Raw genomic sequence first — 21,795 nt, forward strand, 5'->3', positions numbered from 1 at the left:
GATCAGCCTGGGTGGCTGCTAGATGTGAAGCACAGATGCCTCTTTACATTCCGCCTGTGCACACCTGGGGTCAGCCCCTGATTGAGAATCTCCCTGATTCCCAATTTCCTCTCCCCTAGCAAGATATTCCCAAGAGAGTGTGTTCCAGGTGCAGGATGGAGCCCAAATAACCCTCCCAGAATGCCCTCAGTGAGTGGGGACAGGGAAGCAGGGGAGAGGACACTCTAGGCCAAGTCCCTGAGGATTTCTGTGAGCAAGGGGCAGGTTGCTGTGGCCCCAACACACACCATGAAAAGCCCCCAGGGTGACCCTGCCTGTGGAAGTACCGGCATCCGTGGACCTGGATGCAGGCCTTTGACCTGTCATGAAGGGTCCCATAGGGCCTGTGTTAGGGTTGACACCTCTGGTCTGTGCCCACTGCATGCAGATGAGGGCAGATTCAGGGATCCCAGGTGACATTGCTGTTCGAGCACCTCATGGTTACTGGCCCACTGGGTGGCAGGGTGGTGCTGGGGTAAGGGGCAGTTAATATTGGGCTTCTTGAGACTGGTCTCTGGTCCTTGGACAGGTGCTTAATTTCCACCAGGGACGCCTACTGGGGCCTGACTCCACCCTGTGTATGATCCTAGGCCAGCCTTTCTGAGCTTTAGAGACCCTTCTGACGTTTGCACCCTGGGTCTTGTGGGATCCCTGTGTTGATGAGGTGGCTCTGGCACCAAGTCCTTGGACTTGCTCATCTCTCCCCCCAAGCCTGCTGGTGTAGGGGTAATGAGCAGCAGCGGGGGTCACTGAGCACTGGGCCAAGAACCAGGAAGTGTCCCCCTCCAACACCTTGCAGCACTCACATTACTCCACACGGGGTGGCCACGGGGCATAGGGCAGTGGAGGAGGAAGGGCTGTGGCCTGTGACTACAGCCTCATGGAAGAACCCCGGTCTTCCCCTGAGGGTTCCCCTATGGTGTGTCACAGGCGGAGGCCCAGTCTCCAAAGGTACATCAGCCTCCAGGGCACCAGGATGACATTGGACTCCAGCAGGGGTTTGGTTCTCGGCCTGCAATGGCTGGTTGTGCAGCCCTTGGTCAGTGTCCCTCTGGTCAGGTAGAAGGTGAGCAGGTCTACAGCCAGGTATGGGAACCAGCTGGCTTCTGGGAGAGCAGGGAGTGCCATCCTCCTGCTGCCTGGCAACTGTCTCCTAGAAAACAGCCCACTAGGCGCCAGGGCTGCTCATCCAACAGTCCCAGTGCCCTCCAGGCTGAGCCTCTTGTCCCAAGGGGAGCTGGGCAGGGGGTAGGCTCAGGCCCCAGGGAGGCTACAGTTGCCAAAATGATCAGATGTGGGGAGGGAGGGTGTTTCTCTGCAGGAAGAGATAACTGGTGGTCACCCCACACTGACAGCCGTTAGTGGATGCCTCCCTGAGTCAGGTGCTTGAGCCTCAGTTCTTGACCCCCACATGAGGTACGGCCAGGTTTTGGCTGCCACCCCACCCTGGCACAGGAAGTGTGTAGAGGTCCCGTCTTGTGACCAGAAGGGGCTGCATTTGAACGGAGAGGATTCTGGTCCTGGTCCTCTCTCTCTACCTCTCTGAAACATCCTTACTGCTGAAAGCACGTGGCCAGGCAAACTGAAGAGTACAGTGTCCAGGGGAGCAGGGCCTGGCGCCTGCCCCAACCACAAACCACTCTGGCTGTGCCCATTACCCTCCTTCCCTCCAGTGAGTGCTCAGGAAATGTCTCTGCTGCACTCATAGACTACTTCCTCTAAAGACCCAGGCCTGGGGACAGGCAGGCCCTGGTGTCCTGAGGCCCAGGGAGGCAGCACCGGTGGCATTCCTAGAGCCAGGTGTTAGGTGGGGGCACTGTACGCCGCTGGTATAGGTGGGGTCCACAGGACACACTGGTGTGGTGGCCATGGAGAGTGTGCTGCCAGCCCATCTCATTCAGTGCTTGAGACTCCAGTGCCCACTGCCCAGTCCTGAGTGCAGCTCCCGAGAACACCAGGGAGGGTGGCCCCTCAGCACCGTACGTGCTCACCCTTCAAAGCCTCATTGTGAGCAGGGCCAAGCTCAGCTCAGCAGGCCCCCATTTTCCTAACAGTTCCTAAAACAGCACTGGGAGGGGGACTCCGGATGGCAAAATGCCTGTCCCTGCCCGGGTGAGGGCACAGGGAGGCGATGGCTATGGGAGGCAGCTGTGCCACCTTCCCACCCACCCCAGGTCCCTCCTAGGACTGAGGAGTCGCAGACCTGGTGGGAGGGCACAAACCCTGTCCCAGGAGCAGCCTGTCTGGTGACTTGGATGGAGGCAGTGCTTGCAGCCTGGGGGCCTGTGGGGCCTGTGCTGTCTGGCCCCATGGCTGCCAGGATTTCTCTGCACATTACATCCACTCTTCAGGGGAGGGGACATCACCCCTTTTACAGAAGAGAAAACCAACTCAGGGAGCTGGAGGGGCCTCCTGGGCCACGTGACCAATCAGCGATGGTGCTGGCCCCATCCGCCCACTAGGTGGCTCTTTGTCTCTGGCTACACCCCACTCAGAGCCTCTTTTCTAGGCTTAGTCTGGAATCCTCCCTAGATTGGGGCCCAGGAAGCTGGCAAGTCTGCCACAGGAGGGCACAGGGCCTAGAAGCCTCCAGTAGATCCGCCTGGCCCCTCCAAGTGGGGTCAAGTCCTGATTGCAGGGGGCCGGCTGCCTATGGGAGTCCCTTAGGTGTTGGGAGCCACCATTCCTTACCTAGAAGTTGGGGACAGGCCTCACCTCCACCCAGGGCAGGGGGAGGGTTAAGTGGGAGTCTGCCGGGCCACCCTCCAGCAAGCTTCCTCCCTCCCACAGGCGCTGCTGCTGCTGGGGGCCACGGCCCTGGCCTGCCTGGCGCTGGACCTCCTCTTCCTGCTCTTCTACTCCTTCTGGCTGTGCTGCCGGCGGCGCAAGAGCGATGAGCACCTGGATGCCGACTGCTGCTGCACCGCCTGGTGTGTCATCATCGCCACGCTGGTCTGCAGGTGAGCTGGGCAGGGTCGTGCAGGGACTGTCCAGGGGGGCAGGGGGCTGTGTGCTCATGTCCCTGCCCTCTCCAGCGCGGGCATCGCAGTGGGATTCTACGGCAACGGGGAGACCAGCGACGGTGTCCATCGGGCCACCTACTCGCTCCGTCACGCCAACCGCACAGTGATGGGGGTCCAGGACCGTGTGAGTGGGCTGGGAAGGTGTCTGTGGGCTGTCCACTGGTTCTGTGCATGCCGGTGGGCTGGCGGGATGGAGGGGCAGCTGAGGCCCTGGGGAACCAGGGGCCTGCACCTGGCCTCAGCTCTGGCCATCCTGGTGGCAGGTGTGGGACACGGCAGCGGCCCTGAACCGCACGGCAGAGCCCAGCCTGCAGAGTCTGGAGCGGCAGCTGGCCGGGAAGCCAGAGCCCCTGCGGGCTGTCCAGCGGCTACAGGGCCTGCTGGAGACACTGCTGGGCTACACTGCCGCCATCCCCTTTTGGAGGAACCCAGGCGTGTCTCTGGAGGTGCTGGCTGAGCAGGTGGATCTCTATGACTGGTACAGGTATGGCCACATCCTCTTTCCTGCCTGCCCAGTACACCTGGCTCAATCATCACCCTCTTCTGCACCTTGTTCTTAGTACCTAATACTTAAGGCCTTACTTTGGGGGTCAGGGCAGCTGGAGGTCACTGGCAATGATAGGAATCCCCCAAGTGGACAGGCCCTGACCCTGGTCCCTGTATCCTAGGACTGCCTGTGGGTACCAGGCTGCTTGCCTTGTTCTGTCCCTGCTGTCCCCCCTCCCTTGTCCCCTCTATATGCCTAGCCCACACCCATGTGTGCCCACAGGTGGCTGGGCTACCTGGGCCTGCTGCTGCTCGATGTCATCATCTGCCTCCTGGTGTTGGTGGGCCTCATTCGCAGCTCCAAGGGCATCCTGGTTGGGTGAGTCTGGGTGGGAGGTGGGCCTCCTGTGGGCTGGCAGGATGGAGGGGCAACTAAGGCCCTCGAGGTACTGTCTCCTCATCAATCTTCAGTGGTACTCACGAGGCCCTCATCGCTGGCCCGCCTGAAGTGGTCTTCTCCCAGAGAGGCCTGCTCTGAGATGTCCCTGTGACTAGCATCCTAGGCTAGTCCCCCAGCCCAATTTTGGTGGCTTGCTGTGTTCTTGCTTGGGACAGTGTGTCCATGGGGTACCTGTGGCAGAGAGACCCTGGGAGCCACCTGCCCGGGCCCAAGTGCTAAGGGATCCCAGGAGACCAGGAGCAGGAGCCGGGGAGTGCGGTGCTTGCTCCCTCCACCCTCAGGTGTTGAAGCAGCCCACTCACCAGGCCGCCCGCCATCCTTGGCTAGGTCAGTGCCGGACCTCTGTCTCTTCTGAAGGACAGAGTGACAGCTTACCCAAAGGGTGACTGCGAGATGCTGTCCCTGTCCCTCTCTGAACAGTTACAAGCCCATCCTGGCTCCTATTTGAGCCTGGTATTAGGAGACTTCAGAAAACACTGCAGCCCCCGCCCTGGTGCGCACAGGCCTTGGGGGATGAATTCATAGAACATGCCGAACGTCAGTGGTGACAGTGCCCCGAGAAGCGTAAAGCCAGGCAGGTGGCCAGGCAGCCTTCAGTGCACATTGTGTCCAAGAAGCCCTGAGAGACAGAATGTCAAAGCAGAGGTCTGAGGGAGGAGGGATGCTTGGGCCCTTGAGGAAGGACAGCTGACAGCCAGCACACAGGCCTGTGTGTGGCCGGCAGCAGAGGCCGGTTAGGCCCCACCTGGCAGGCTGCACCTGGTGGGGTTGGGGCTCCACAGCCCCTCAGGGAGTGGACAGTGGACTGCAGAGCAGCATGAAAGTAGCAGAGGCTTGTCTTCCAGGTAGATGGCCCTAGCAGGGGGACTTGGGGGACAAGAAGGGCAAGGCCCAGGGAGCCACCTAGTCTTAGAGCTAAGCCAGGAGGAGGGTCTGCTCAGGTGGTGGGCAGCTCTTTGTGGGTCAGACTCCAGGTGTGCCCTGGAACCTAGCTCTCCAGTCAGCAGCCCAGCAAGTGGCATGTCCCCTACCCTGTAGCCTGAAGGCTGCTGACCGGCTCTCTTTACCCCAAGGGTCTGCCTGTTGGGGGTACTGGCCCTGGTCATCAGCTGGGGTGCGCTGGGCTTGGAGCTGGCCGTGTCTGTGGTGAGTGGCCAGGGGACCAGTATCCCTGTCTGCTGGGCCTAGGTGTGGGGGAGGGGAGGGGAAAGCAGCCACACTCTTCTCCCTTTTCTCCTTGCACTGGGTTGCAGGGTCCTGCCCGTGGACACAGGGCACTTTATGCCCCATAGTCACACTCCACTTTGCCCCTAAGAGCCCAGGGTGGGACACAGCTCTCCCTTGAGGCCCAGCTTGGTCACTCTCCTTCATTGCCCACACCCACCCAGGGCTCCAGTGACTTCTGTGTAGACCCTGACACCTACGTGACCAAGATGGTGGAGGAGTACTCGGTGCTGAGTGGGGGTGAGTCTGCGGCTGCCTCAGAGCCTGTCCCTGGGCAGGCTGAGCAGAGCCAGGTGAAGAGGCCGAGGCTTTATTCTCAGGGGAAGCCATTGGGTGGGGGAATGGGAGAGCTTTGAGCTGTGATCGAACATCCTTTTAAATTCTTCAGGCTGCTGGGAAGACATGAGGGCTGGGGGAGGCTGTGGGACTCCTGCAGACAGGAAATGGCAGTGGCTTGAGCAGGTGGGGCCCAGGACAGGGATGAGGGTGCTTGGAAGGCAGGGCTAGCAGGACGTCCTGATGAGCTGGGTTTGGGGAGAGAAACCAAGGAGCCTACACCTGCTCTGATGGCCCCTGGGCTCCTGGAGGTTTGATGGGAGCATAGACCCCCCAGGCCAAGGGAAGGTGCTGGTGTGGCAAGACCTTAGCCCACCTACTGTCACTGCTTCAGAGCAAGGCTGCACACTGTAGGGACCCCGTTTCCAGTAGAAGGCTTAACCCCAGCCCTGATCTCCCTGGAGACCACAGAGCTTTCTCACACACATGCTATGTACACACGTGCAGATACATGTGTGTAAGCACGCAAGCAGGTATTTGCATGTACACATACATGCACATGCACACACACAGCTGTGTTGCAGACACACATGCACTTGCATAGACATAGCTTAATGGATGGCCACTTCCTCAGCCCACTGCATCCTCTCTCCGCAGACATCCTGCAGTACTACCTGGCCTGCTCACCCCGTGCCACCAACCCTTTCCAGCAGGTGAGAGCCCTGGCTGGCCCTGGGAGGTGGAAGCCTGTGTGGGAGGGGCTGAGCAGACGCTGGCACCGCAGGCACTGGGTGGAACAGCTGAGGGAGTGGCATTAGCACCCCTGGGACTGTTACCCTGGTGCCCCAGGCAGAAGGTTGTGGTGACCTGCTCAGTGCCACCGTATCCTGGGTCTGCTTATAATCCTTGGGTTGCCCTTGACCACCCTTGTGGACTGAGGCAAAGTTGACTGCTCCCCTTCAGGCAGGTATGGGAGGAGCCTGGGATACCTCTGTAGGGTGACACCTGATAAGGTATCCTGGTTGTGGAATTGAAGGCTCAAAGCACCCCTCACCAAACCCTTCACCTGATGCCTGTCATTGTACCCAGATCACACCATCCTTGGGTGCTAAAAACTGTCTGCATTGAGGATGTCCTCCTGTGCCCTCTGGAGGGCCTGGGGCCCCTATCACCATCTCAGGGTCTGTGTTGTCTCTGGGTATCTAGGCAGCTGGGTGGATCAGGGGTGCCCTGCAGCCTGCAGGGCAGAGCCACCGTAGCCGCCCACCTGGGAGCCCGCAGGCTGCCCTGGGTGGGAGGAGCAGGAAGGAAGGTGGGTGCCTGCCACTAGAGTTGTGCCTTTCTGTTGAGCAGAAGCTGTCAGGCAGCCACAAGGCACTGGTGGAGATGCAAGATGTTGTGTCTGAGCTTCTGAGAAATGTCCCACGAGAGCACCCGGCCACCAAGGTGAGGGGCTGGGGCCTGTTGTCCCTCTTCCTGCAAAGTTTCCTTTATTCCTCCCCTCCCTTTCCCCTTTGATCCTTTTTCCTGGGGGATTTTTAGTAGGTTTTTAAAATATATATATATTTTTTTAATTTTAAAAGTAATGCAAACCCAGTTGGGGCTGGGGCTCAGCGGTAGTGCATTTTCCTGGCACGTGTGAGGCACTAGGTTTGATTCTCAGCACCACATAGAAATAAATAAAAAATAAATAAAGGTCTATCGACAACTTTAAAAAAAAAAAGATACATCATCAAAAACAGTAATGCAAACTCTTTGTATCAAAGGTAAGGGGTCAGTCAGGCACAGTGGCGCACACCTGTAATCCCACCAGCTGGGGAGGCTGACACAGGAGGATCTCAAGTTCAAAGCCAGCCTCAGCAACTTAGTGAGGCCCTAAGCAGCTCAGTGAGACTCTTTCTCTAAATAAAATAGAAAAAGGGCTAACCTAGTGGTTAAGCACCCCTGGGTTCAATCGCCGGTAACCCAAAAAAAGTGAGGGGTCAAGTGCTATGTCACGCTTCTGAAATCTCAGCAACTCAGAAGATTGAGATTGGGATTCAGGAGAATCCCAAGGTTGAGGCCAGCCTCAACAACTTAGTGAGACCTTGTCTCAATAAAAAATATAAAGTGTGGGGATGTTGTAAACTGTTTCCTGGGTTCAATCCCAAAAAGGAAATAAAGAAATGGAAGACAAGGAATGTAGCTCAGTGAGAGAGCACTTACCCACCGTGACCATGCACAAGGCCCTAGTTCCATCCTGAGTACCACCAAAAAAAAAAAAAAAAGAAAAAAGAAAAAGAAACTAGGGGGAGGGTGGTGATGGAAACATGAAGAAAGAAAGTATGACCATTTGGGGACAACATTCTAGAATCTGAGGGGATTGTTGCTTTTTCCTTTAGCATTCTGGGCCCTGAGCATTTGTGTATTAAATATATGTTGCTCAACTCCTGACAAAATCCCGAATCTTCCCAGAAGTGTCTGGACTCCCCATGGGGATCCCTACCCCTTCAGGTGCCTCCTTAGCAACTGGGGACAGGAAGGAAAAGTGTTGTCTGTGGGTTCCCAGTGGGAGCAATGTACCCTTCTCTAAGAAAGCTCACACACTCAAAAAGTAAATCATCGTGAACGTGGGCACACCCACCCACGTGCACACACCTTACCTTCTTGATCCCACACTTAATGTGGCAGAGAATCCTTTTGGTGCTTTGCCATCGAGTGGCTCATGGAGCACACCAATCTGCTGGGGCCACCGTCACAGCCCCACAGATGGGTGATTGGAACGGCAGACATGTTGCTGAATCCTGGAGTCTGGAAGTCCTAGGTAGGGTGTGAGCAGGGCCTTCCGAGGGCCAGCTCTCCTGAGGTCGCCCTCCACAGCTTGCAGCTGCTGCTCCTCCCTGTGTCCTCTCCGGGTTGTCACTGTGTGTGTCTGTGTCCTGATCTCTTCACATCAAGAAACCAGGTGTACCGGACTAGGGCCACCCCAGTGGCCTTGTTTCACCTTGATCCCCTCTCTGAAGGCCCTTTTCCAAGTATGATCACATTCTGAGGTGCTGGGGGTCAGGACTTTAGCCCAGGACATCAGGGGACACGGCTCAGCCCATAACAGTAGGTTCTATTTTCCTGAACCCATTTCAGGATCATAGAGCATCCATAGACCTGTCAGAGGAGGCAGCACCCGTGTGCTGGGGAGCCCAGGCCAGCCATGAGTGCTCCCTTCTCCTGTGTGAGGATGGGTCTCTGTACAGAGACCTGCAGGTGCAGATGTGCCACAGAGTCAGGCCCGCTCCATACAGAGACATTTGTTTACTGTTTTCTCATTTAATAGATCTTGAGGATCTTCCCTCGCGTTCCATTATTCCTCAAATGGGATTTTTAAAAGCAGAGCCAAGCCCCAGTCAGTAGTAACATGCAGTGGTTTGTTGTTTTCCCAGCAGTAAGGGAGTCCTGTCTTCATGTCGTGCTGACCACATTGGACAGGTGTCCGTGGGTCTCCCTGAGTCCAGAACACAGCTCCAGACTCCAGTTTCACCATTCTTTTTTATTTATTTATTTTTGGGGGGATGGCACTGGGGATTGAACCCAGGGCCTTGTGCATGCGAGACAAGCACTCTACCAACTGAGCTATACCAGCCCCTCACCTTTTTTTGGTACTAGGGACTGAACCCAGGAGCATTTTACCAATGAGCCACATCCCCAGCCCTTTTAATGTTTTGTTTTGAGACGGGGTCTTACTAAGTTGCTTAGGGCCTCGCTAATTTGCTGAGGCTGGCCTCAACTTATGATTCTCCTGGCTCAGCCTCCCGAGTCACTAGGATTACAGGCGTGCACCACTGCAACCGGCCAGTTTGAACATTTCTGAAGGCCCCAGGGTCCTCAGGACCTTCACCAAGGCCACAGCTTCAAGCGTGGTCTCCATGGCAGGTTATGGGGTGGAGATTGACCTGGGGGCTTTGGGAGAGGCATGGCTGGCTTACTGTTGACCTTCCGTGGTGACTTTCCCCAGGACCCCCTGCTCCGCATCCAGGAGGTGCTAAATGGCACAGAGGTGAACCTGCAGCACCTCACTGCCCTGGTGGACTGCCGCAGCCTGCATCTGGTGAGGTGGTCCCTGGGAATGGGTGTAGGCAGCTGGTGTGGGGGAGGGGTGCTGCAGCGGGTGGGTGCTGCTGGGGAGAGGTGGGGGTGGCCCTGGGGAAGAGGGACTTGTGGGTAGTCTGGGCTTCAGGCAGCTTCTCTGTCTCATGCCGTCTCTGTCTTCGTCTGGTCCCTGCCATCCCAGGACTATGTGCAGGCGCTGACGGGCTTCTGCTACGACGGCGTCGAGGGCCTCATCTACCTGGCCCTCTTCTCGTTCGTCACAGCCCTCATGTTCAGCTCCATCGTCTGCAGCGTGCCACACACCTGGCAGCAGAAGAGGTGAGGGCTCAGGGAGGTCCTGGAGCTTGGCTCAGGCCACACAGGACTCTTTAGGAACAAGCCCTCTGGACCCCCAGCTCCCCGTCCCCAGAGGTGAGGAACAAATGCCTCCTCGCCTCACCACACCCTAGGCCTCTGGCCTCTCCAAGGCCTCCAGCTCCCAGGTGAACATCCCTGTGTCACCGAAGAACTGAGCCTAGAGGAGCTCCCAGCCTGGATATCCTGAGCGGGCAGGGAGGAGCACTAGGGTCTCTTGGCCCCTCGGGCTTCTTCTACACCCAGCACGCTGAACGCTGGCCTCAGAACGTCCTATCCAAGCCCCCAGGTGCAGTGTGCAGAGCTGTGGATGGAGGGGCCAGCTTTGTGGTCAGCTTCTACACGGGGTAGTCCAGGTGTCTGTGGCCTTGTGCTGGGTGACTAGGATGGAAGGCAGCTCTCGCAGGGCTGCTGTGTCTTTTGAAGTGGGTGTCCTGGTGACCTGAAGTCAGAACTGGCTTGACTGGGGTGTGAGAGTTCTGGGCTCCTTCCCTTGCTGAGGCCCCTCAGTCCATCCCCAGACCTTCTGGTCCCTCCCATTGGGGCAGTGGCTGCTGCTTGACAGCCCAGCTTCAATGGCTCAGCTCAGATTTCTGCCATTTGCCTGGATTTCTGTTGTTTCCCCTTGTGATGGTGATGGTGATAGAGGTGGTGGTGAAGATGGTGGTAGTGATGATGATGGTGGTGGTGGTGGTGGTGGTGGTGGTGATGGTGATGGTAGTGATGGTGGTAATGATGATGAAGGTGGTAATGGTGGTAATGATGATGAAAGTGGTAATGGTGCTTGTGATGATGGTGGTGGTGGTGGTGATGGAGGTGGTAATGGTTGTGGTGGTGATGGTGATGTTTGGTGGTGCTGGTGGGGTGATGGTGATGGTGATATGGTGGTGGTAATGATGGGGACAGTGATGAATGAAGGTGGCTGTGATAATAAAGTTTGTAGCTGTAGTGGAGTGGCCAGGAGAACAACCCTGGAACCCCATGGCTGGATGCAGATCCTTGCTTGTCGTGTGACAAGTCACTTAACCACCCTGGGCCTCAGCATCCCTAAGCATAAAAAGGGAGTTGTAAGAGGACACCCTGGAGGGTCAGGTGAGCATTGGTTGGGCCCCACCCGGGGCGTAGCTAGTGGACACCACTCAACAGCAGCTCCACTGTCCCACCCTGAACTGCTCACCATCCAGTAGCTCCCCTACCCAGCTTCCCCCACGGGGACCTGCACCTTCTTTTAATAAGCAGACAGCCCTTTATGGGCTGTGCAGTAGGGCCTGGCACTCACGTGACCAGGTCTTTTAACACCAACAAAGAACAAAGCTGAGGCTCAGAGCCAGTTAAGAGGCCTCAGGGTCAGCAGAATGTATGTGGCATAGTCAGGATTGGACACAGATGTCTGCACCAGACCCAGCCCCCACAGGTCTGGTGGCAGTTCCCTCCTGCTGAGCCTGAGCCTGTGCTGGGTGTCCCTTCCCACAGAGGTCCCGATGAGGATGGGGAGGAGGAGGCCGCCCCAGGGCCACGGCAAGCACATGACAGCCTCTACCGCGTGCACATGCCCAGTTTGTACAGCTGTGGCAGCAGCTATGGCAGTGAGACCAGCATCCCGGCTGCCGCCCACACCGTCAGCAATGCCCCGGTCACTGAGTACATGTGAGTGTGGGGGGCGGGGTGGGGCCAGCCCAGGCAGGTCAGGCAGACTCTGAGGCACATGCTTGCTTGAGTCCATGGGGTGGTGGGCACATCAGCTGCAGCTTGGAAAGTGGATCCATCTTGGGACTTGCTGGCAAGAAAGGGGAGGGTGGTGGGGACAGCTGCAGGAAAGGGTTACAGCAGGGTGGGTGCCCTGGGCTTCAGGTGGAGCAGCCTGACATTGAGTGCCTCCTGCCCACAGGTGAACCTGGTCAAGGGGCCATGAGAAGGTCACATAGTCAGGTGGAGGGTCCGTTTCTAGGCCAAGGGCCTGTCTTCATGGTGGGCAGGCAACCTGATGGGAGGCGGGCTCTGGCTGGGCTGTGGAGGCAGGAGGGCACAGTGGGCCCCCTGAGCCTATCATTGTCTGGGGTTACAGCGCCTCAGCAAGGACAGAGGTGCCCACCCCTGTGGAAGTCATCATGGAAGTCAGGCCGGACAGAATTGAGTGTGCACAGGCCTGGACCTAGGACCACTGTGACCAGTGGCCACTCATAGCCTCTCTCTCCTCACCCCTCAGGAGCCAGAATGCCAATTTCCAGAACCCCCGCTGTGAGAACACCCCCCTCATTGGGCGCGAGTCCCCACCGCCCTCAGTAAGTCTCAGGGCAGGGTGGGGGGACCTTGGCCTTGGTGCTCTGGTGTGGTTCTCATGGGCAGCATGGGCTCTGGGGGCAGCTGTGAGCCTTTAGTGCTGGGGGTCTTGGGGTTCTTCCCAGCTGGGACCCCTCCAGTGGATGGGACTGGGTGGGCCCGTCAGCTCCTACCCGCCATGAAGTGCCTCACAGTCCGGGTGGCCCTCAGGGGCCAGCACCCCAGCAGGTCAGCTCCTGGTTCTCTCTTGGGGAAGGCAGGCATGTAGCAAGGTGTGACCCAACTGTGTTCCCTGAGCTGCACTGCCCTGGCCCTGGTGCCCCAGGACCAGCAGGGCTACTGTCCCTTTCTTGGGCCCAGCCTTGCTTCCTCTCCTCCCTTCCTCTCCTGGTGTTCAGCGGTCTTGACCCCGGGCTGTCCTAGTCTGGGCCTGGTGTTCCTTCTGATCATGGAAGTGAAACATGGACACAAAGGGACAGGGTGATTTGGTGCCAGAGGAAAGGAGCTGATGGAGAGGCTGGGGGCCAGGCCTTCCTGGAGGGGATGGGCTGTGCGACCAGGGCTGGAGAGGCTGAAGGCCACTGTTTTCAGAAACGCTCACCTGTCAGGAGTCCCTGTTGTCCTGTAGTCCCATAGCACAGCAGGGCCTGGGTTGCCCAGGACCTGGACCAGAGGCTGTAAGCCCAGAGGCCGTCCCCAGCTGCTGGCCTCTTACGTTCCGCTTAGCTGTCCTCACCTGGCCCCACTGGCCCCACAGCCTGCTCCAGGCCAGCTGCGCCCTGGCGTTGAGGATACCCCCTCTCTCTCTCTCTCTCCTGCACCCTCCCACCCTGGGCCCTCCTAGCGCTATCTGGCTGCCCTGGACTCTGGCAGCCACGCGGGCTGGCAGTTTAAGCCCATGGACAGTGCCCGAACGCTGTGGTAGCTGTGCCCTCTGAGTGACAGGTACTGACCACCCTGTCCCCCACCCGCACGGCCACCCGCCTGCGCCTCCATGCCTCCTGCCCTTCTCTCACCACCACCCTCCCCCAACACTGGCCTTGGGCTCCACTGCTCCAGGACCAGCTGTGGGTGGCACAGTCCAGCCAGAGACCTCAACTGCTGGCCCCCCGTTCTGCCGGTCTTACAGTGGGCAGTGAGCCCCAGTCCAGGCATCCCCTGCCCACCCCCAAGCCCAGCCACCCAGCCTTTGGGGACTCTGCCACCAGCTATGATTGGCCCCAGCCCCTCCTGTCACCTCACAGTGAGGGAAGCATCTACCCAGGCCCCTTTGTGCACCTGGACTTGAGAGCAGAGCTTGGCCCATGGTGTGACCCTGGTGCACACCGTGTATGCAGACAAGCATGCGAGCTTCCCCTGCTGTTCCCGGCAGCAGTACAGGCGCCTGCTTGGGCTTCTTCTGGGGTCTGGGATGCCACCCACTCTCCCATCCCACCACCTGTCCCTGCTGCATGACCATGGAATGACATGGCTCCCAGTGCCGCTGCTCCTCCTCCCCTGCTCCGTGGCCACCTCCCAGGCTGCTCGTAACCTTCTAGGTACTCCAGGAGGGCTCTAGGGACCCAGGGAGCATTTCTCTGTGGTTTGGGGGCTATGAGGACCACCCAGAGTCCCCAGAGCCCATTTAGGGGTCGGTGGAGTCAGCCCAGGCCTCCTTAGCACTGGTGACCTTTGCCCCTGCCGTGGGCACCAAGCCCTGCCTCAACACCTGCCTGCCCACACGTGTTCCTCCTGAGCACATGTGCCACACGCACACACGTGCTATTTGAGGCCGCCATGCTCTGGTTGGGTGAGGGTGGTCAAGTTCTGTAGGCCATGTGCAGAGCCAGTTGTCCCTGTCCCTGACTCTGAGACCAGAGGAGCCCACAGTTGGTCTCCTTCCTGAGTGGGCAGCAGCAGCGCTCCAGCCTGGGAGTCCCTCCTTCCCTGGGTGATGGGGCAGAGCAGCCATGGGCTGGAGGCAGGGCCTTGCCAGCTGTGAGCTGGCTCAGGAGGACCCACCTGCGCAGACCTCGGCCTGCGTGTGTGTGGCCTCCAGGTTCTGGGTTGCCGAGTGCTCTGGCTCCTAGGGGTGGTCGAGTTCTGCCTGACCAGATGCCCAAATGCCAGCAGCGTGGGCAGTGATGAGCTGAACGTGATCATCCGGTCAAGGGAGGGGACTGCCCTTGGGGGCCACCAGCTCCCTCAGCCGCATCCAGTCCTGGGTCCAGGCCCCCGGCCCCTTCCTTAGGCTCTGCCAGCTGTGCATTGTGCTCCCACCTGCCTCCCAAGGGCCGGCTCTGGCTCATCCTGCTGAGGACCACGCCGAGGAGGCCTCTGGCTGCCCTGGCCCGCCTGGGACCCTGCTGACCCCCCTCCCCCTCCCTCTCTCCTCCAGTACACCTCCAGCATGAGAGCCAAATACCTCGCCACGAGCCAGCCTCGCCCTGACTCCAGCGGCAGCGGGCACTAGACTGCGCACCGGTCAGCCACCTGCCCCACGTGCCAATCGCCCCACCCCTCCTGTGCCAGCACTGCTACTTCCACCTGTGGCCGCCCGCCGGACCCTCCGCATGCCACTCCAGGCCAGCCTGGGCACATCTGTAGGCCCCTCACCCCTCCTCTCCCTTCCCCACAGGGGGCACAGAGGTGCCCGGCATGAGCTCGGGGCAGGTTGAGACACAGGGCTATGGGCCGATGCCCCCGACTTTGGACATGTATCTGGACAGATGCCACCACCAACACCTGGCCCTGCCTGGCCACCCACTCCCCTATCCTTCTGCCTTCTTGGATTCACTGAGCCCAGGTGCTTCTGTCCCAATGTGCTCCATCTGCAGGTGGCCCTCCAGACTGTCTGCTGCCCTGTCCCTCGAGCGCTGGCCTCCCCAGCCCCTCCTCCCTCCGCAGCTCTGAGCTTGTCGTGGGGCCTCCCTTGCTTCTGCCCTCACTTCTGTGGATCAATTCTTAGTTCACAGGCACAACAGGAGCCCTCTGTGCCTGGCATCTCTGCCACTGAGGGACAGGTGATCTTCGCAGGTGGGCCCTCCCATGGCCTTCCACCACGTCTGTGGCACCTGCCTTCTCTCATCCACGCAGCTCACCTGACCATATCCTCCCCTCTGCCGGTGGCCAGAGCCTCCAGGGAGGCCCTTCCTCTGCCTCCCGCCCAGCATTGCTTTCTCCTCCAGCACCCACCCAGCTCTCCACGGACAGCAGGTGCCATGCAGAGCCTGGGTTGCTGGCCTCCAGTGCTGGCCACCCTCTTGGTGCCAAACCCCCTCCCCCATCCCAAAGACTTGGCAGCTCCATCCGGTTTGGGTTTTGCACTAACCACGTTTATCATCTCCAGGGCAGGCTGAGTGGGCGCTGCCCCGTTCCCTCTCCTGGTTCCACTTCCATCCAGGACAGCACAGTGTTCCCGGGGCCCAGCCTCGGGGGCTGGACCTTAGCTGGCTGTGAACATGCCCACAGTCCCTGCTGCCCCTCCTGGGACTAACCACTAACCTCACTCCCAGCCTCTTGGATGCCCTGGCTGCCCAGAGCCAGTGTGCGTGACCCAAGTCGAGCCTGGGGCCAAGGGCCAAGGGCCAGGACAGCTGGCTGGGAGCCAGGTCTGGAGGAGCTGTTTTCTCCCCTGGGTGCTGCCGGGGATGGGCCGCAGAATGACAGCAGCCCCAAGGGCCTGGAGACCCCTCCCTGGGCAGGAGGATGGCTCTCGGGATCAAATACCCCATGGACTTCGGGCTGAGGTCCCAGTGGCCTCAGTCTCCCTACCTGTGAAGTGGGAACAAGGCTTCCCTGAGGTGCTTTTGGCTTTTAGTGTATGATGTTTGCTGTGCTTCCTGCGTGGGGGGGGTGGAGCCTCCCCAGATCAGGACGAGGAGGCTCTGCCCTGCCCAGCCCAGCCCACCCCAGATGGCATGGTCCAGTGCAGGCTCTGACCTGTGTGCCAAGGCCAAGGACAGCCAGGAGGCTGCCGGACAGTGTGTGCAGGAGCTGAGGTTGGAGGCCCTGCAGTGGAAGCGGTTTACAGACCTATGGTTCTCGGGGAGTGGAGCTCAGGGCAGCTTCTGGCTCCAGAATGTCCTCACCCCTCTCTGGGCAAGGCCCCCCCACCCTGCCCTTCCTTCCCGATCCGTTTTTGTGCTGGTGTCTGGGACCAAAAGTGGAGTGGGGCAGGGGAGTCAGTGGGCCTATGGCCCCAAGCCTGGGCATCTGAGCCCCCCAGGCATGACCAAACCTCAACGGAGGGGACTCTGTCTCTGGCCCCAGTTGGCCGCACTGGGATCCGGTGGGGCCACCAAGGTGTGGCCACAGCCAACTTGCCCAGTCTTTCTTCTGGGCCTGACCTGCCGGGTTGCGTCCTGGCCACAGGTCCACAGGGAGGTGCTGCACCCCTTGCCTGGGTGCCACTGTGTGTTCTGGGGCCACTTGGAAGCACAAATGCTGCCCGCGGCCCAGCCGCGTGCTGCCCCAAGGTGAATGCGTAGCAAGAGCGGTGGGCGCTGCCCGGACGTGGCTGTGAACCTGTGCTGTCTTGGGAGTCCTGACCGTTGTGTGCGTGTGCCATCCGTGACTCACTGACCGAGGCCGAAGAAGGGAAGGGGAAGTCGACAGGGGCTCCCGCCCAGCCTCAGCTGAGGGAGGCCGGGCTCCTCTCTCAGTTTTATTTTGTTCTGAGTTTTTGGTGCCGCGTTCCTGACAACCCCCATCCCAGCGACCTCCACACCACCTGGGGCACCAGGCCAGGACCTGCTGCCTGGCCGGCTGCTATACCCACCCTGCCTCAGGGTCCTGCACCCTATGGAGGCAGCGAGGCCACCAGCCAGGCCCCAGGTCCCTGGCCAGAGGAGCAGGAGGGGTCTAGCTGGGACAAGAGACATGCCCATGGGACCCCTCACAGGCCTCTCTGCCCTCCCCATGGCCAGGCAGGGTCTGGGTAGCGGACTCCTGGTTAGGAGCAGGCCCTGCCCCTCTCCCCTGGAGCCCACCGCCCCCATCGCACTATGCAATTCCAGTTCCAGGCACCATCGCCCTCCCCGCCGGTCCCAGCTCCGCCCAGCCCAAGGGGGTGGTCAGTTGGCAGCCTCTGGGCCCCAGGTGACCAGGGCCTGTAGTGTGGGATCTTTTTTATGTTTAACCATAATGGTTGTATACCATATCCCTTTATATTTGTTATACTATAAATATATATATGATTTTGTTTTACCTCTTGATTTCTCCCTCCTGCCTACCTGCATCTCCCCCGCCCCCGCCCATGTGAACTAACGTCCGCGCTGACCAGCCCTGCGCTCCCCCAGCCTCTGTAGGGCCATGGCTGTGTGTATTGTCGCTGTGTTTTCGTTTTTTAAAACTGGGTTTGGGGTTTGATTTTTATTTCTTTGGGGACTTTATTTTTCTGGCAAATACTAAAAATCTCGTCGATGTAATTTCTGTGGTTTCTATTCAGCTTGGGTTTCATGTTTTAAAATAAACAAATTTTAAAAGACGGGCCTCTTTTCCTGAGCTGCTCTGGAGGGTCCCAGCTCCAGGCTCTGCTGGGGGAGTCCAGGTGCCCACTGTGCTGCGCTGGGGTGGGAGGTGTGAGGGCCTCTGGGGCTGGATGAGGACTGAACAGCAGTAGTCCAGGCTAGAGGGTGTGGGGAGGGGACAGGGTTAGCTCCACCCTGCATTCGGGCAGGTCCTGGCTGGTGGCTGTTGGGGCCAAGCTGCCTGGAAGTGTCTGGCCTACAGAGCAGATGTGCAGGGGCAGTGTCACGGCAGGGGACAGAGGATGTGGCTGAAAACCTGGCTCTGCAGGTCATGGGATTGGGGAGTGTTGTGAGGCCCCCAGCAAAAGTGACCGTGCCTGGGCCAGCACAGACAGGGTGGAGGGTCCCTAGGGAACAGGCTGGATCCAGGTGGATCCCCACGGCACACATTCCTCCTCCTGCTGGGACTTCCTGCTGGCAGGTCCTGGCATGTCTGGGGGTCTGCACCGTCTCCGTGGATCCCTCACCGACCGTGGGTGGGAATGAGCTTTCCTGGTTTCCTCAAGGAGCAGGCTTGGGGTGGCAAAGTGGTTGCCTGGGGCCACCTGTCGAGTAGCCCTGTGAGCAACACCCCCCACCCCGCAGGGAGGCTTCAGGAAACACAGGTGGCAGGGGCCAGTGGAAGGCATCCTTGGCTCCCAGCTCTTGGCACCTGAGGGAGGCTGCCCAGCGGAGAGCTGCTCCTCCATCCGCGCAAACACCAGGAGCCCTGCCCAGCACTCTGCTCCAGGGAACGGACAGGGGTGCTCTGGGGAGAAATGCTGAGCCACCAGGGTGGAGGCATTCATGACTCTGCTGTCACATGACAAGGAGAGTGACCTGGAGACATTCAGGTTTGGAGGCTCCAAAGACATGACGGCCCCAGGCTTGGAGTAGGAGCCAGGGATGAGGACAGACCCCAGGCACGTCTTGCACCCTGGGCCCTCAGCCCCGTATCAGGGAAGGTAAAAATCAGCATCAGGTTTCCTAACCGGGAAAGGCACATCCCAGGGCAGCAGCCCCAGCCATGTTAGGCCAGGGCACTGCGCTGACTAGGCACCGTACAGCCAAGGAACAGAAGGTCAAGGAGCTCGGTCCTGGACAGCTGATACATAGAAGATGGCCTTTGGTGGGTAGCCAAACATGTGAGACGGCCTGGGTGAAGGGGTGGAAGGTGGGTATACAGGTATGATTTTCAAAACTCAGGAAGGACCTTCCTGAAGGAGCCACCATGGAGAAGAGACGTATGTGGTTCTCGCTTCTGGTGTAACAAATTTTCTGCAAACTCACTTGACTTCAAACATGAATGTTATCTTAACAGTTCTGAAGGTCAGAGCCTACCTGGGCTACCTGGGTTTTTAAAAATTTACTTTTCTATACCAGAGATTGAACCCAGGGATACTTAATCACTAAGCCATATCCCCAGCTCCCCCCCTTTTTTTTCTTATTTACAGACAGGGTCCTGCTAAGTTGCTTAGGGCTTCACTAAGATGCTTGAGGCTGGCTTTGAACCTGCAATCATCCGCCCTGGCCTCCCAAACTGCTGGGATTACAGGCATGTACCACTGCACCTGGCCTTCCCTGGGCTTTTAAGCCAAGTGTCCACAGCCCTGTATTCTTGCTGGGGCTCTAGGAGAGCACCTATCCTGCCTTTTCCAGATCATAAAGTACACCACATGCAGGGTGGCTCCCCTCCCTCCATCCACAAGGTCAGCAGCACCTGCAGATCTCGCTCCAATACTGGCCTCCTGCCTCCTTCTCCTGAGGACCCTTGAGATGACATCCAGCCTACCTAGATAACACAGAGTCATCTCATCTGGTTCCCTTTTGCCATGTAAAATATATTCACAGCTGGGCGCAGTGGTGCATGCCTATGATCCCAGCAGCTAAGGAGGCTAAGAAAGGAGGATCACAAGTTCAAAGCCAGCCTCAGCAACAGTGAGGCCCTAAGCAATTCAGTGAGACCTTGTCTCTAAATAAAATACAAAATAGGGCTGGGGGTGTGGCTCAATGGTTGAGTGCCCCTGAGTTCAATCCTGGATACCCCCCGCCAAGATTATATTCTCAGATTCTGGGTTTAGGATGTGGACATCTTTCACCATGGAATCTAACCTTGAGGCAACGTGAGGAAAGAGGGTTCCAGGCAGACAGCAGTCAGAGCTAAGGCCCTGAGGCAGACAGACACCTTCCTGGTGGTTCAAGCTAGATGGTAAAGTGGCTGGAGTAGAGGGAGCAAGGAGAGTGTGGTCAGAGTAGGGGGATCTCGAAAGGTCTTGTGGGCTGCATAAGGCCTGGGACATTTTTCCTGAGTGAGGTGGGAGCCATGGAGGGTCTAAGCATTCATCTTAACTGGAGTATTAACTGTTCATTTTAACATTCATTCTAACTCTAGCTGCTGAGTTGGGAAGGGGACAAGAACAGAAACCAGACACCAATTAGGAGGCTGCTGCCGCGATGCAGGCACAAGTGAATGGGAGCTGGGGCCCCATGGTGTAGGTTCCAGAAGGTGTCACCCACAGCACTTCCTGATGGGTCTGTGTGGGATTTGGGTTGAGCATGGTCATAAATTGAGGTGGGACAATTGGGAAGGGCACAGGTTTGGGTAGGAGGGTGGTCAGAGGTCCAGTCTGAACATGTTGACCCTGGGGTGTCCTCCTGACATCAAGGGTTTAGGGAGGTGGTGACATGTGCCAGTAGGGCCCTGGGCAAAGCACTGGGCTGGAGGTGGCCAATTGGAGTCTCTGGCACAGGTACTATTTGAAGCCAATCAACCTGGGCGAGATCCCTGAGGGAGTGGGGAGAGGGGACAGAAGGACCAAGGACTGGGCAAGTGTCCAGCAGGGGGCGCTGGGTCAGGTCTGCAAGAAGAGGGGGCCACCAGCCAAAGGGGCTTAGGGGTAACATAACAGCGGAAAGAATCCCAGCCACCCGCAGACAGCATGTTGAGGGGGGAGGAAGAACCCCATCAAATACTTCTGATGGTCAATGTTGACCAGGACTGGATCCTGATCAGCAGATTCAGTGACCTGGATGCCACATATGGCCTGGACAAGACAGGGCTGGTGAAGCCCAGTGGTTGGTTCAGGACAGCTCAGGGAAGGAGGAACTGGAAGCGGCCAGGACCCACAGGAGTTCAGCTGCAAAGCAGCCAAACAGCCCGAGAGCAGAAGGCAGGTGGTCCAGGAAAGTGTCGTGTGTGCATACGTGAGAGTGTTTCAAGATGGAGACAGCAGCAGAGAGAGGAAGGTGAAGGCAGAGGGACTTGGTGGAGGGGGTTCTTGAGAGGCAGGGGGTTGGGATTCAGGGCGGGTCCAGGGGTGATGCAGGCACATGGGGGCGGGGCACGAAAGAGGAAGCAAGATTGTCAGAGAGCCAGGTTGGGGAGAGGGACACGTGGGGGTGGCCTTGAGGTCCCCCTGAGGTTCAAAATCTGGAACTGAAAGTGAGACCAGGCCAGGACACAGCTGCCTGGAGAAGATGACAGGCCAGGTGTAAACAGGGCCCAGGTGCAGGGCTGGCCCAGAGCACATGAAGCTGACCTCATGGATTATCTGGGGCTAAGGGACAGGGCTCTCGTTTTGTCTGGGCTCCTCCTGAAGACTACCATGTGTGTCCTTATGCTGGCCCTGGGCTCAGAACTGGGGTCAGCAGGGCTCCACCCTCCAAAGACACTGAAAAAGGCTGAGGCTGGAGCGGGCAGAAGTGCCTTGGGTGGCAGCAGGACCAGCCAATCAGTCTGACAGGAGTTGAAGATGGAGCCTGCCATGCTTGACTGAGAAATTTCAGCTGGTTGAGGATGAGCCCTCAACAGGGTTAGAGGAGGTAGAGGAATCCCTGGAGTCAGGGTATCAAAGGGAGAACTGGGTTTAGGGAGGTGGTGATATGTGCCATTTGGGCCCTGGGCACAACTGGAGGTGGAGGCAGAGCTGGAGGCTGAAGATCATGGCTATGGAGCATGTAAAGCATGAAGAGTAGCCATCCTTCAAGGAGGGGGAGGGCATGGTGTTGTGGGAAGAACAGTGAATACCGAGGTCTTGCGAATGCACATGGACTGTGGGCAGTGGTCCAAGCCTGTAATCCC

The 21,795-nt window shown here is 58.5% G+C and overlaps 1 protein-coding gene across 2 annotated transcripts in view; it reads left to right on the forward strand.

The window, feature by feature from the left end:
* The window catches only part of TTYH3 (tweety family member 3), a 28,696-nt gene extending 11,025 nt beyond the window's left edge, over positions 1-17,671 (forward strand). Inside the window, exons 2-15 of one of the 2 annotated variants that reach the window (XM_081300455.1) lie at positions 2,830-2,999; positions 3,075-3,186; positions 3,326-3,546; positions 3,832-3,927; positions 5,082-5,154; positions 5,397-5,472; positions 6,166-6,221; positions 6,862-6,954; positions 9,497-9,589; positions 9,773-9,909; positions 11,419-11,592; positions 12,152-12,227; positions 13,070-13,170; positions 14,603-17,671. In XM_081300455.1, the coding sequence (XP_081156581.1) occupies positions 2,830-2,999; positions 3,075-3,186; positions 3,326-3,546; positions 3,832-3,927; positions 5,082-5,154; positions 5,397-5,472; positions 6,166-6,221; positions 6,862-6,954; positions 9,497-9,589; positions 9,773-9,909; positions 11,419-11,592; positions 12,152-12,227; positions 13,070-13,150 (1,458 nt within the window). In that variant the 3' untranslated portion in view covers positions 13,151-13,170; positions 14,603-17,671. The remainder of the gene's footprint in view (positions 1-2,829; positions 3,000-3,074; positions 3,187-3,325; positions 3,547-3,831; positions 3,928-5,081; positions 5,155-5,396; positions 5,473-6,165; positions 6,222-6,861; positions 6,955-9,496; positions 9,590-9,772; positions 9,910-11,418; positions 11,593-12,151; positions 12,228-13,069; positions 13,171-14,602) is intronic. The other variant, XM_081300456.1, reaches the window with a different exon arrangement.
* Positions 17,672-21,795: the final 4,124 nt, after the last annotated feature.

The sequence above is a fragment of the Spermophilus citellus genome, assembly GCF_964194105.1.
Source record: "Spermophilus citellus genome assembly, chromosome: 6".
Lineage (NCBI taxonomy): Eukaryota > Metazoa > Chordata > Mammalia > Rodentia > Sciuridae > Spermophilus > Spermophilus citellus.